This window comes from Plasmopara halstedii, assembly GCF_900000015.1.
Source record: "Plasmopara halstedii genome assembly, contig: Scaffold_430, whole genome shotgun sequence".
Lineage (NCBI taxonomy): Eukaryota > Oomycota > Peronosporomycetes > Peronosporales > Peronosporaceae > Plasmopara > Plasmopara halstedii.
Window position 1 is genome coordinate 363,145 of NW_020187350.1, and position 14,238 is coordinate 377,382.

General features: G+C 46.8%; 2 protein-coding genes across 2 annotated transcripts; one reads left to right on the forward strand and one right to left on the reverse strand.

Moving 5' to 3' along the window:
- Positions 1-1,511: 1,511 nt before the first annotated feature.
- Positions 1,512-2,762, reverse strand: PHALS_09666 (Bestrophin/UPF0187; the record flags this gene model as incomplete). Its single annotated transcript, XM_024724963.1, has 1 exon — positions 1,512-2,762. One exon carries the CDS (start codon positions 2,760-2,762, stop codon positions 1,512-1,514), a length of 1,251 nt encoding a protein of 416 aa, XP_024575787.1.
- A 361-nt stretch (positions 2,763-3,123) lies between these two features.
- PHALS_09667 (Phosphatidylinositol kinase) lies at positions 3,124-9,901 on the forward strand (the record flags this gene model as incomplete). The annotated part of the gene is made up of 4 exons (XM_024724964.1): positions 3,124-3,135; positions 3,226-3,232; positions 5,715-5,728; positions 5,792-9,901. The coding sequence occupies 4 exons, from the start codon at positions 3,124-3,126 to the stop codon at positions 9,899-9,901; spliced, it is 4,143 nt and encodes a 1,380-aa protein (XP_024575788.1).
- Positions 9,902-14,238: the final 4,337 nt, after the last annotated feature.

The window sequence follows — 14,238 nt, forward strand, 5'->3', positions numbered from 1 at the left end:
CCCCCTGTTATTAGGTTCGTGTAACCCCGTTACAAACTGGCGGTTCCAGCCACGTACACTACGTGGCAGGACTGCCATATTGATGCATTCAAAGTAGGTTTTGCTATATTCAAACTAAGGTCTTAGATATAGGCGGCTTTGCCCCCCAAAAAATCAAATACAATGAGCGTCATTACTTTAGTTAAGATTTTAAAGTGTTCTTGGACGTAGCGAAATGCGATACGCTACACTGATACTGGTTCTAGTCTACAACGTAACGTCGGTGACCTTAGTAAGCTTCCTCTTAACAAGGAGCTACGGCAGCCCCGCTGAACTTGGTGGCACTCGTAGTCAGTCTACGCTTGAGTCGTTACGACTGATCCTCTGTGAGGATGGAGCAACTCTCCTATTTGCTCCAAGACATGCAGGATGGGCTAATAAACTGATGTCCCTGCCTGGTCGTGAGGGTGTGCATCACCCTGCTTCACAAGAACCTTAAGCAATAAGCGCGCGCCTAGAGTCGTTTTTGAGCTATGAAAATGCTCTGCTAGATCACCTACAGCAGAAGATGTCGGTGTCGACCTTGTCCATGGTGCCACCAACGACGACGGATGACTCCTCCCGACCCAGGCCGCTCATGGTGAGCATTAAGACCCCGTTGCGAGAAATGCCGAAATTATACCCGTATCTGGTTTCTTTAATGCCTCCGCGTAATGTCTACTGTTTTTGACAGCTGTGCATCGTACAATTATACGTACGACTCCTGAGGCCATCGAAACTTTCTAGAGTTTCACAAATCCCGATACGTTGATCTTGACAGCCGACAAATTCTGGGCTGTGATCTCCAGTACACTATAAGGCAGTCATTTTCTTTAGAAGTTAAAGTTTTTTGAACCCGACCTCCACGTGGTCTCATGGAACCCAGTACAATACCAGGATGCCTCCTGCGTGGAAGGTTGGGCTTTTGCATTCCAATTAGCACTCATATCCTGTGCGCTACATGGAATGTCACCTAGACATGCTGCCCCATCAAACTCTCTTAACACGGATAAAGTTTCTCCTTTAATCTGGTGGTACGCAAATGCGCGACAACCAACCTGTCATAGGGCTAGGGTGATTTTGTTCACAAGCAGCTGGTTTTGTGGCAAATCCATCATTGAAGTGACGTTCATCCCATATGAATTGACTGGTTTACTGCTTACTCGAGTCTTGACGAGCGGCACCAATCGATTGCTTATATTTGTTCCTGCCCAATATATCGCAGCGTTTTAATAACACCATTACTATAAGGTGTGATATGATCGTATCGACGATCTATCCCTGAAGTAACGAAGTAGCCTTCGAATATACGTTTTTTCGACACCTTCAAGTACGCATTACTATAATTGACGACTGGAGGTTGCAGATTTCAGCTATCAAAGAAATGCCTTACTTTATTTCATGTCGCCAAGATGGAACACTGACAACTTTACACTTCGAATACTATATTGTCATGTTGATCTTTGTTGATATCACGCTGCTGAGTTCATATGTTAGCCAATAATACTACTCTGACTAATTTCGCTAGGATCTCGAATAAGTTTTGTAAATTCGTTGATCTCAGGCAAAGACCTCTGTTGATGAATGATACCCTGGAAAGGTGGGATGCGGCCTTGGTGAAAAGAAAAAGTGTTTGAAGAAGACTCGGACTTTGACTTGATGATTGGGATCCTTGTGTTCGAAGAGGAGCTACTGAGACTTTGCGTTGGACTTGTGCCCCTCGTCACGAAGTAGTATTGACTACGAATCAACACAGTGAGTTCTTCTTCAATGTGCAAAAGCCGAGCCTCCAAATCGATGTCATTCGCATCAAGCCCAAAAGGGCACTCAATTTCCATGGCAACTTCGTCGGCCATAAACAGAAAAGTTCCCCACGCCAGCACCCACAGAGGGGTATACAATCCAGACCTAGGTACAATCACGAACGTGTAGAGTAGCATGTACGCTATGAGAAGGAACTGCAAATACTGCATATAGTTGAACGGGATCGGGACATTCGCAATGTTGAATATTGTTGTATACAGGTTTGGTAGCCGTGAGAGTTTTGAGTGAAGAGCGCTCGCATTTGCCCCCGATAGGTGCCCACGATCTGTAGCGACCTGCACAAGCCGCTTAAGCCAGAGCTCCGTAATTGTAGCTCGTAACTTATGAGGAGTTTGGCGAACAACTGCTCTGAAGGACTCTTTATCTTCAACTTGCACCCTGTATTCCGACCCACAAGCGTAAAGTTCGTCATGCTCGGCATCTGTAAGCACTCCGGCTTCCTTCAATTTGTCGATACCATCCACACCGCGACAATGGTGAAACACAATAGCAATATATAGAAATACTAATCGACGTAGCTCCATGAAGAACGTGCACTTTTCGAGAACGTCCTTGGGTATGCTTGACGTCGTTTTATCTTCTCCAAAGGTGTAATAATTCCCGGTCTCAGGTATGTCAGTAGCAACTGTGCATTCTGACTCGATCGTTGTACATACGGATGCACAGCCCGAGGCTACAATGTCACGCGCAGCCTCTGAGAGAGACCCCACAGCAACTACACCTGCACGCCACTGTACGAAGGCTGAATTCATGCGAAATGAGATGATCAGACCAAGAAAAGTGTTAAACACCGTAAGCGAGTCAGTGAATGCCGTTGATTCGCGCGTAGGAACTACGAATTGGTGATATCGATTTAAAATAGCAACAATTGAAGCAAAGATAGCCATCATCAAGGCGCGCTTTGGCGCTTGACCGTTCATTGCAGAACCCTGCCAGCGCGTCAAAACCCCCCATACGTGCGAGGTGTTATAGTAAATCATCCTCGGTTTCAGAAGTGAGCACAGATGAAAATTTGTGAGAGTGGAGTTAGAGATAGGGATAAATCTCTTTCATACACAAGCTTGTGTGGCATTTGGTGAGAGAGGATGGAATTCTGACGAGGCCTCTGCCTCCAGCTGGTCCGAAAATCTATGCATGCAAAACAATTTGTTAGCTATGCCATCATTCAAGTATCAAACATTCGTGTTTTGAAAGCAGATGGATGGATTTTGGGTTTGGAGTGCGTACATTTCAGTTTGACTAAACAAATAAATAGGAATTTAGATATGGAGCTCTGATAGTATGACTGATAAGGTGAGAAGTTTAAACATTTTTGCCAATCTTCGTTGTACGTCGCCATCCATTTTTATGACTATCCTGTTCTTGCGTTTTGGAAAATACAAGGAATCGCGTACGATCTTTTGGACGTCAACAAGCTGCAACTTGAAATGTATCATCCGATGCTACAGCTTCGCTTTTGATCACACTACTGGTTAACATTTAAAGGCCGCTCACAGTAGACTGCAACTTTTTGTTCATCGAGCGTGTGATTCGATTTATGAGTGTGGGTATTTCATAGCTCTGCCACGCGACCATAATGAATCATACACCGATTATTGAGTGAGTACATATTCATCAAAGGTTGGAAGGAGTAAAGAAAGTTCTTGGCTTGGCACTCGATAGAAGCTTTGGCTAAAGCCGTTCCCAAATTCCATCGAAGAAATGGTTCGCAGCTTTAATTCCTACAGGGATCAAGATCTGTATGAGTAGAGATAACAAGTGGTGGCAATGATAGCGAGAACGTGATTTTCCTTCTTGTAAGACCGGATTAATCTTTTCGTAAAAAGGCGCCAAAGCTTTCAAATAGTGTCCCTTGTAACTTGTGCATGCAATAATCACGCGCGTTACATGCAAATTGAAGCGTGTAGAGTGACAAAACAGGTCATCGCTGCTATCCAAGAGCAAATCAATACATTATGCAACGCGGTGACCGTGTCAGCTTAACTCTGATGCGACGGCTTATCGCTTATGCTTGCTTATCTGCAGCTCCATTTTTCAGGCTGAAGCTGCTTACGACTATCCTCTTGCCCAAATGGAAAACAGAGTTTCTTCTTTGTGACTTATGAACTATGGTACAACATCTTCGCTAGCCAAACACTAATCATATACTCGATACTCGTTTAAATTCTCGCGGCGCTTTACGATACCAATTGCCAATCAGGATGCGCAAATGTGCGATGAAGGATAGATTAGCTGGTGGGCTACGTATAGATGTCCAGCACGCGCAACGTAAGCCGTCGAGACATGGCTATTTCAGACGACTCCATCATCATGCGAAATATGCGTTTCTCGCTGCAGCCCGCCTTGGTTAGCATCGTCACACGCTCGAGTGGCTTGAGCCAGCGAACCTTTCGGCGTCTCTGAGCGCGCTTGAATTTGTTGGCCTTCGCGTGCTTTGTGTCTTTCGTAACTGTATTAAGCGAAGACGTCGTAGCTTCGTGGTCATCAAGCTCGTCTAACGGCGTACTCCACACACATAGAGGTTTGCGCGCTAAGCCGATGGATGGGCCACCGTGCTTAGGCACGGAGCTGCCACCAAGACCAACGCCGAATTCGTACACTGTGATGGTCGACCAGCGCACGCACTTCTTCATGTCGTTGAGTGGAGGTCTGACGGTCTTCTTGTTTTTGATGGGGGCTTTTCCAAATAAAGTAGGCGAAGTTGCGGCTTCTTTTACGCGCGAACCCAGAGGTGTTCGTTCACTTACCGTGCCGACATGATGAAAGACCCATCCATCGCTCGAAATTGTATGGCGTCCAGTATGATGGTGCCTCTGCCCCAGTTTCCACCCGATAAAACAGGCTTTTGAGCAACGTCCGAAGAGGAATGACACATTGAGCTATTTACATCAAACACAGTTTTAGATGTCAAGATGATATGTCGCCTAGCTTCTATTTACTACTTTAGCCCTAGCCGTTTTGTACCGCCAATCAACGAATTGCGAAAGGCAGCACAGAACGTTGAAATAGTGCGAAGGCGCCAGCTGGATAAAGAAAGGTGCCGAAGCAACGGCCTCGCCTTCTGCTCTAAAGCTTTCAAGACATTTGCAGAAATCTCAACAACAGACGAATTGTATTGTCGCGACGTGGTGTTCCCGCGCACCATTGCTCTTATTGGATTCATGTGAGTTTGCAGCCATTACTGTATTTTCGATACTACAAATTTTAGTTCATGACAATTTACATATGGCCCTACAAATATACCGTATGTTTCGACATCGCACATTTGTCGATGCATGATGATGACAGCAATTATTATATTTATTTACTTGACCTAGCACCTTATTTCATAAAGACGGCCTCGTGAAAGTATTTGAAGTATTTGCCCCGCCACGGCATAGAAGAACCACTTTACGTTTGATACGCTACTCCGTTGATTGGACCTAGTAACAACGATGTTAAAATTGTCGGATGGCGTATCATGCTGGGCGTGTATCATAATAGCCATTTGTTCTTTCCTCATTACAGTGACCATCACCATGATGTTATTTGTCATTGTTTGAAGAAATATCGCTGCAATTGGCAATTATAGACGCAAAAACGATGATATTTTCTTTGACAGAAGATACGTTTTCAGGCTGATAAAAACAAGGACCGCTGTGCATCTATCTGAAAGTCTCATTTTTTTTCACAGGTAATAAAAACAGATTAGATTAGTGGTTAGGTGTAAGAAATCTACGATACCTAGCATTTAGCACGTATAGCTACGGGAAGACGGCGAGAGGGGAAGAAGGAAAATTTCACCACTAGGCAGAGAAGACAGCATCACTAGCGCCCAGTCTCGCCTACAGCATCACTACAATATTTTCCTACCGCTTGCGACTGGATCGCAGCTTTGCCGATCACGGTATGCTATGAATGGATGAGGTAATGTGATACTATAAATGCTAAATCGCACCGCTATTTCTAGATGTTCGGCCTTAATCAGCGGCAATCAATGCATTCAGTGTTACAGTCGAGTGGAAATGGAAGCGTCGCTTCGCGCCACTCTGCATCTTCCTTTATTTCAGCATCTTACAATAGCTATGAGAGCGGCACAAGGAGCTCTCGCAATGTAGATGCGGGACTTGTGCCATCATTTGAGGCATTAAATCCGTACGCTAAAGCAGGCCGGAGCATGATGGGTGACGATAAACGCTGGCAGCCTGTTCCTGATCTCTTTCACTCGAAAGAGTCGCTATATTTTCGTTCAGCTGTGGGCAAAGTATTAAAAATGGCCCACGAAGAGATTTCCCCTGCCGAACTCGAGATACGAGCCAACACGCCTGAGTTCAAAGTCGAGGAAGGCGATTGGATCGCCCATAATTCTAATCAAAAGAATCAGTTTGCTCTTATTACACCACTGAAGACAGTGGCTCGAATTCCTGCGAACCTCATTATCTCGGACGAGCCAGTTACATTGACGCATCCGATTAATAATCACATGGGAGGATATCTCCGTAAAAAAGGAGAAAAGAATAAGGCATTTAAACGGCGATACATGGAGCTCAATGGCAGCGTTCTTGCGTACTACAAGAAAAAGCCTGAAAAGAACGGCATTCCATTGGGTAGAGAGGAAAAAAAGACGTTAGAGCGCGGACGTATCGATTTAGACCGAGTGTCATCCTTGCAGCCCATGGAGTCCAAGACAGAGCCGTATGGAATTCTACTTGTGACGACAGCACGAACATGGGCCATTTGTGCGGATTCGGAAGTGGAATCTCAACGATGGCTCAAGGGACTTTGCGATGTTGTCAAATTTAGTGCGGTTCACGTTAATTACAAACGCATGTTTCAGTTACAGGAAGTGAGTGCGAAGGCAATAACTGATGTCCGAATGGTTGTTACTACGGGTGATACTGTCGGACAAATTGTTGAGCATATATTTAACTGTTACGAGCAGGCTTTAGATGCAGCACCTTTGCGACCTTATAATCCAGCTGAATATCGGCTAAAAATTACGGGGTATCGAGACTATATGATTGATCGATTCCGAGTTCTAAACGAGTATGTGCACGTTCGCGAGTGTCTGTTGACTAAGAAGACTATTCGTTTAACTGTCATCCATGAGTCAGTGATTCAAGAAACGGCCATGATTAACTTAAGTATTCGCAGAGGGCTTTCTACTAATAGTGGATCTATGAGCAATATAATCGACCAATTTGCGGATATATTTGAAGGAGAACGAGCAACGTCGTTACAGATGACGACGCTGGGAGATGAGTGGGAAAGACCGTCGATTGATCGCAATTTGTCGTTACCAAGTGGACTCATTCGGCAGCCATTCACACTTCGTATCCGCCGCGTACTTAATATTCCTCGAACGACGTGTGTGCGCAAGAGATCGAGTGAAGAGGCGATCGTGAGCCGAATTCCCTTGACAAGCTCAAGTATCATCGTTCGTATTGAGCTCTACGATGGTGGCCAGCTACTAGACAACGCCGTTATTGATACGTCGGATGTCCGTTTGAAGGCGCAACGAAATGACTTGCTTTATGCAGAATGGGAAGATCCTGTGTGGCACAAATTCAATATTGATATTTGTAACGTGACACGCACCATGCGTGTCCAACTGACAGTGCTGGGTGTCAAAAAAATTGTCGGAGGCTCGGTGTCTAATATGGATGCGACTGAAGAGAAAATGTTAGTGACTGGAGTGAATGCGTTCGAGGTCGATAATACGCTCGTCCAGGGCATACACTATGTACACATGTACAATAACCTGCACGCTTGTATCTCGGGCCCCGTGCCTCATGTGACGCTACCGAGTGAGCCGATGATTCAGGTAGAATTTTCCAAGTTTGATACACTCATTAAGTTTGACTGGAGTGATAATGATGACTTGACATCAAGTGACCGTTCAAGTAGACGCAGCATCATTACAAATAGTCGATCCGTGATGCTACGAAAGGAAGGATGGCTGCAAAAAGTGGGTAATTTCTCGTCCTTGACTCGTTGGCGGCGGCGATGGTTTGTCGTCGACCAAAGTACCTGCATGCTGAGCTATGCAGACGATGAGACGGCACCTCGCAAGCTAATTACGTTACGCAATTGCTCAGTGACGACTGCAGACGATATGAATCAAAAGTTTACTACAGCGCCAGTGAACAAGGGCACACGAAAACTTCGTCAAACGTGGTGTTTCAAAGTGCGGCCAATGGGTTCCTCTCGCGATTACATCATTTCTGCTGAGACGAAGCAAGAGCGTGAAGAATGGATGCTTGCCATCCAAACTGTCGCGAAGGGCGACTCGGCAATTGGTGACTTTGGAAGCAGTGGAAGTTATGAAGATGCCAATTTTGCATGTCAGGTCGTAGAAAGCCTTCCAGTGGAGGAAACTAATGACCAGCTCGACGGTCGAAATATTTTAGAGTGTGTGGCGCAAGAACGCCGCGATTCGACCTCTCGCAGTAGTCGTGCTAGCTCGTATCAATGTGAGTTGCTTGAGTTGCGAAAGCTCATTTTACTCGACCCTCTGTACCGATTTAGTCCGTATCAAAAGGAGCAATTGTGGATGCACCGTGAAGAGTTCATCGATATTGCGTCAGCTCTTCCTCGCATTCTTTCTTGCGTTCATTGGGACGACCGAAATGAATGCGCAGATGCTTTAAAACTGCTTCCGCGCTGGTCTGTACCTGATCATCAAGCAGCTTATATCGAGCTTTTGAATGTTGAATTTGCGCACGAAGGTGTCCGTACATTTGCGGTTAAAATGCTGAGTCAAATGGCGGACACAACTTTCAGTTACTTTTTGCCACAGCTTGTACAAGCCATCAAATTCGAAAACCACCACGTCTCACCCCTCGCGATGCTTCTTATCGAGCGAGCGATAAAAAATCCGAATCAAATTGGTTTTGACCTTTTCTGGAGCATGAAAGTGGAGGCACACAATGCACAATACCGCGAACGTTACGGCACGATTTTAAATGCATACCTTGATGTTTGTAGCTCCAAAATGCGTGCGATTTTGAAGCTGCAGGATAAACTTTTTTCGGAAGGCGGCATGCTTGAGAGAATTTGTCAGAGCGTAAAAGCGAAGAGAAAGGACGGGGCTGCTGAGATGAAGCGTGCAATGCAGCAAGGTTTGGAGGCATTGAACGAGCTACTACCGGGTTCGTTTCAGCTACCTCTTGATCCTCGAATCGAAGTGGGTAAGATCATTGTGAGCAAATGCCGCGTGATGGACTCAGCAAAGAAGCCGCTTTGGCTGGTGTTTGAGAATGCAGAGGAGGGTGGTGATCCAGTCACAGTCATGTTCAAGGCTGGCGATGATGTGCGACAAGATTGTTTGACGCTGCAGTTGATCCGTCTGATGGATGAGATGTGGCGAGACGAAGGACTGGATTTGGCAATGGAGCCTTACAAGTGTGTTGCCACATCTCCAATGACGGGGATTCTTCAAATGGTGCCCAACTCAGTGACAACTGCTGAGGTACATAGGCGTGACGGTATGATGGGCACATTCAAGGATCCAAGCTTCTCAGATTGGATTCGGGCCAATAATCCTGATCCAAGAAGTCATAGAGCTGCTGTCGATCTGTTTGGTCGCTCATGCGCTGGTTACTGTGTGGCTACATGTGTCCTAGGAATTGGCGACCGTCACAATGATAACATTATGATTGCATCCTCAGGCCGCTACTTCCACATTGATTTTGGACACTTTCTTGGGCATCTTAAGTACTACAAGCTGGGGATTCGTCGCGAGCGAACTCCGTTTGTATTTACTAACGAAATGGCTTACGTGCTAGGTGGAGTAGAAGGCAAGGACTTTGCCAAGTTTGTTGACACAGCATGCACGGCATATTGCGTTCTCCGAAGACATATGCACCTATTAGTGTCGTTGTTGCTCTTGATGGTTCCGGCAGACATGCCGGAGCTGACTGGTCGTGATGATATTAATCACATTGTGACAACACTAGCTCCCGAGGTGTCTGATGAACGTGCCCGTGAATCCTTTGAGCAGACGATTCACTTTTGCCTCGACAGCAGATTCAAGCGGTTTGACAACTATCTGCACAACATTGCCCACGCTTTTGGCTAAGGAAAATCAAACACCTGCATTGGATTGATCGCGTAGATATCGTAAAGTCAGTATTGTGGCCTTAGCTACCGTGAAGTACTGCTGCACCCATAAGTATTGTTGCAGATTAAGGAGGTAGTTTTTTTGTGCCCCAGTAATGGCAAAAAAACAGTGTTCAACAGGTGTCCCGTGTATTTACAATGGATAATTTTGTGCAAGATTTATTGATGAGTCGGTAAAGTAATTTGAGCGATTATACCGGCTACCCTTTTCAACATATAGCAGAGAAGTGTCTTCTGACGCATATTACAGTACTAACAAACTGAATGCAATGTGGAACTTCTCAAGTTGAAAAAATATATTATATATTTGTGTCAAGCTTAATGTAGACTGAATCAGGCCAAAATTAGTACAAATTCGAATTCGGAGGTGAGAAAAATCTCGAGCATCGTACGATGCTTCTTCCCATACAATCCACACAAAACGAGGAGAGACCGATTGCAGAGCACCGACTCGACGGCTACGCCACTAATCGTGGTTCCCCACGATGAGGATTTGAAGTACCGTATCCTCTACGAGACCTACGACACCCCACTCAGTGGTATCTTGGTCGTGAAAAGACGTATAACACTGTGAGTTGCCACTACTGGTGGACCAAGCTGTACAAACGAACGCTACCTATGTGCGCACGTGTGAGATATGTCAAAGGGTGGAAACCTCTTCGAATGCGGAGGCACCGCTGGCCAGGTTACCAGTCCTTCCGGGTGTTGGCAGTCCGTGAGTTTGAGATTTGTGTTTGGTCTGCCGAAGAACTCGGCGGGCAACACGGGTGTCGTGGTCTTTGTTGACCGTTTGAGCAAGAGGGCCCATCTTGCGGTGGTACCGGACACCATCGACGGTCTCGGTACAGCGACGCTGTTTGTGGATCCTGTCGTTCGACATGGACTCTCGGAGTCAATTGTCTCTGCGCTTCACTGGGAAGTTTTGGTCTACACTCTTCCTATTGCTGGGCACCAAGTTGACTATGCCAGCAGCGGACCATTCGCAGACCGATGTTCAGACTGAGTGCGTGAATCGCGTCGCTGAAGACGTTCTTCGCAGCCTCTGTGCTGAGGCGCCGAGGCGCTGGAGCACAATGCTGCCTCTTGTTGAGTTTGCTTTGTACAATGCAGTACATTTGGCTACTGGCTACGCGCCGTTCTACAAGTTCATACTCGCGTCCCGCTGACGCCGCCATCCCGTTGCTCAGGGCTTGGTGGGGGAGGAAAAGCCGAATGGCTTGCTGATGTCAGCCCCCAAAAAGTCGATGACTTCCTGTCTACCAGACTGAGGGTCTTACGACACGTTCGCAATGCGATGGCTGAAAGCCACGACATGCAGAAGGAATATGTAGACGAATGAGGAAGTAGAGATGTTAAAAACATGAGACCGGCGACCTGGTCTTATTAAATGCCAAAAACCTTGCTACACATGCAGTTCCTATTGTCTTCAAGACGAAGCTCCGTCCACGATTTATTGGACCTTTAAAGATCGTGGCCAAGAGAAGCCTCGCGTATAAGCTAAACCTTCCGAGAAGGATGCGCACCCATCCGGTGTTTATGTGGGCTTGCTTAAGCCGTACCGGGATCTGGCGCAAATGAACGCAGAAGCGTTGGCACCGGGTTGGCGCCCAAAGGCGCTCGGCCACCCAAAAGTTCAACCAGCACCTGGCTCTAAGCACGGAGTGCAACAACTTTCGTTTCCAACGGCGTGAGGCGCTCCACCGTCGCACAAAGTGACGCATTCGCCAGCTTGGCAGCTAGGAGCCGCTCCGACAGAGATCGATGATCTTCAACGCGAGGCAATCGGTGCACTAATTGCTCCAGGATCTCGAGGTCTTCCGCACAGCGATAGGCGACCTCAGAGAGTTTCTCGACAAAATGCCGATGACGACGGGGTTGGCCCTCCAACGCTCCAAGTCACCGGACAGCGATCGACCAAGTCGTCATCGTCCGCCATCGACACTTCTCCATGAGAAAGGCGGCTGTCACAACCACGTGGAACGCCTTGTGGGGTAGAAGTCGTCGACGGGCTTTAATCCAGTGTCTTATGAAGTGGGGGATACCATAACTCCGAGAACTCGTGGGAGTATGAGGTTCCACTTTGGCAAACTGCCCAGACGTTGTGGACGCTGAAGATCGGAAAGATCACTTCGCGTCGTCGTGCGCATAAAAATTCTCGGCGGTAGCCCGGGAAGCCGGGTGCCATGAGCTGAGATCAAGCTGTGGCCCTGAGCTGCTGTGGTCGTAGGCTTACCCAGGTAAAAAAACACAGAGGTCGCGGGAGCGTGATGGATGATTCCATTTGGCGCAGGGCGACAGTACGCAGGTAGACAGCGTTGCGCCTTGAGGTTGTCAAACTTAAATCTAAGATGGCGCTCAGCGCGCTCGTCCACTTCTTTGTGGCTTTGCTGTAAGGTAGACAGCAAGGAAAGTTTCCGGTACCGCTGCACACATCGCTCGAAGAGCTCCTCATCATCTACAGCGGTTTCGCCAGGGGCGAGCACTAAAAAAATTGTCTGCATTGCGGGTACAGGAGCGCCCTTTTTAAGCTCGAAGTCGAGCGCGGTACCGATCCATTGGGATTCCTTGAGGTAACAAAAAGCGGGCTTGGAGAACTTTTCCCTGATCATGCTTAGCTTGTGTAGTGGCCGGGGGGGGCGACCATGTAGACGACTAATGATCGAGTTATCGCGTCTTTCGCTGCATTAGCGGGATCCGCCGAGCGGAATCCGTATTCTACACGAGGGTCGAGGACTGAACGTGGATACGAGCGCATGAGGGCCGCCCTTTGGGCAGCCTTCAATTGGTGCTTATTTGCCTCGTCGAGGCGATTGGTGTCGACAGCACTTCCCCCGGAAATCGAGAGGTCGGGAAACAAATACGGTGTCCGCAAGGTTTGAGCTGGACTCACGTACACCGTTACCGCACCTTATCCTCCTCGTCTTCCCATGCTGGGAAAGGAGTATCCGACTCGTGGTCGACTTCCTCAAAATACTCGACGAGGAAATTCGTTGCCTGGGGCGGGCGCGGTGTGTTGCACTCGGTTGCCGAGGGCTTGGGATGTTCTTCCCTTGAAGCCGTGGCGTACTGTCCAGAGATGCACCCTGTGCCGAAGAAGAAGAAGGGCTTTGCAGCGAGCGCCCTCGGAACCAGCTAGGCTGGGTATTTATCGTGTCTTGGACACAGGGCTGATTGAGCAAGGAATGTTCAAGGATGTTCTTAAGAACGCAGCGGTGTCACAGACACGCGAGCCTCCTATGAGGCGAGAGTTAAATATATATGTGGATATTCACAATCCTGATGGGGGAGAGTGTAACGGGGCCACATGTACCCTTGTATAAAAGGGCGGGTCACACAAGATCGTGTAACCGTACATAGGCGGGGAATTTACAAGGTGGTGTAATTAGCTACACCGTAACAAGAAGCCACTACGTGGCAGGATTGCCGGTAGTAATGCATATTAATTAGGCTTTACTATATTTATTCGGTAGTACTATATTAATTAGGAAAACTTAAGACTTTAGATATTAATGGCTCTGCCGCAACTAAATCAATTATATACATTGAACAGAAAATCGTCTTTTCTTGGATAAGGTTCCTGAGTACTTTAAAGGTAGCGGATTGCAATTCAATACACTCATACTGGGTCTTGTAACGAACGTAAGGTCGGTGACTTTAGTAAGCTTCCTCTAAGCAAAGAGCTTTGGCCCCGCTGCGGCTTTTACTAGACTTTCCTATCGGTTTGATAGCCTTTCCTCAGATCTCGACATAAGTAGACCTGGACTATGTATGAGCTTAACCACTTGAAAATACACCGGATTCGTTATATGCTGGGTGCCATTGACCTGGAACTACGCAAGATACAAGAGAGCTTAGCTTTTACTACATGCTCATATGAATAAAAGGTCCTTTACTGCTGAAGATTTTGTCAACCCATAGAGGAGAGGTCCGTGGAACATGTGGACTGCTAGACTCACATGGCGCAAAACATTCGATTTAGTATTGTAAAAAAATACATTTGTTTGATATAGCTAATCTGTACTTAATTTTGGACTTATCTCGCTTCTTGCCTTTGGAGAGCAATGAAGATAGCTAAACAGTGAGAAGGATTTTGCTTCCGCTTTTAAGCAACAACACAAAATGCCGCATTAAAATACGATAACTTTTAGCAGCAAAATAATGAATGGCCTCATAAAATTGTTACATTTCTATACTTGCTTCTTAACTTTTATATATTAAAGATTCTTCAATTTATTGCATGATTGGCGTAGAGCGCAGAGCATTTAGGGTGGCGATGCGTTGGAAACTGCAAAGAGC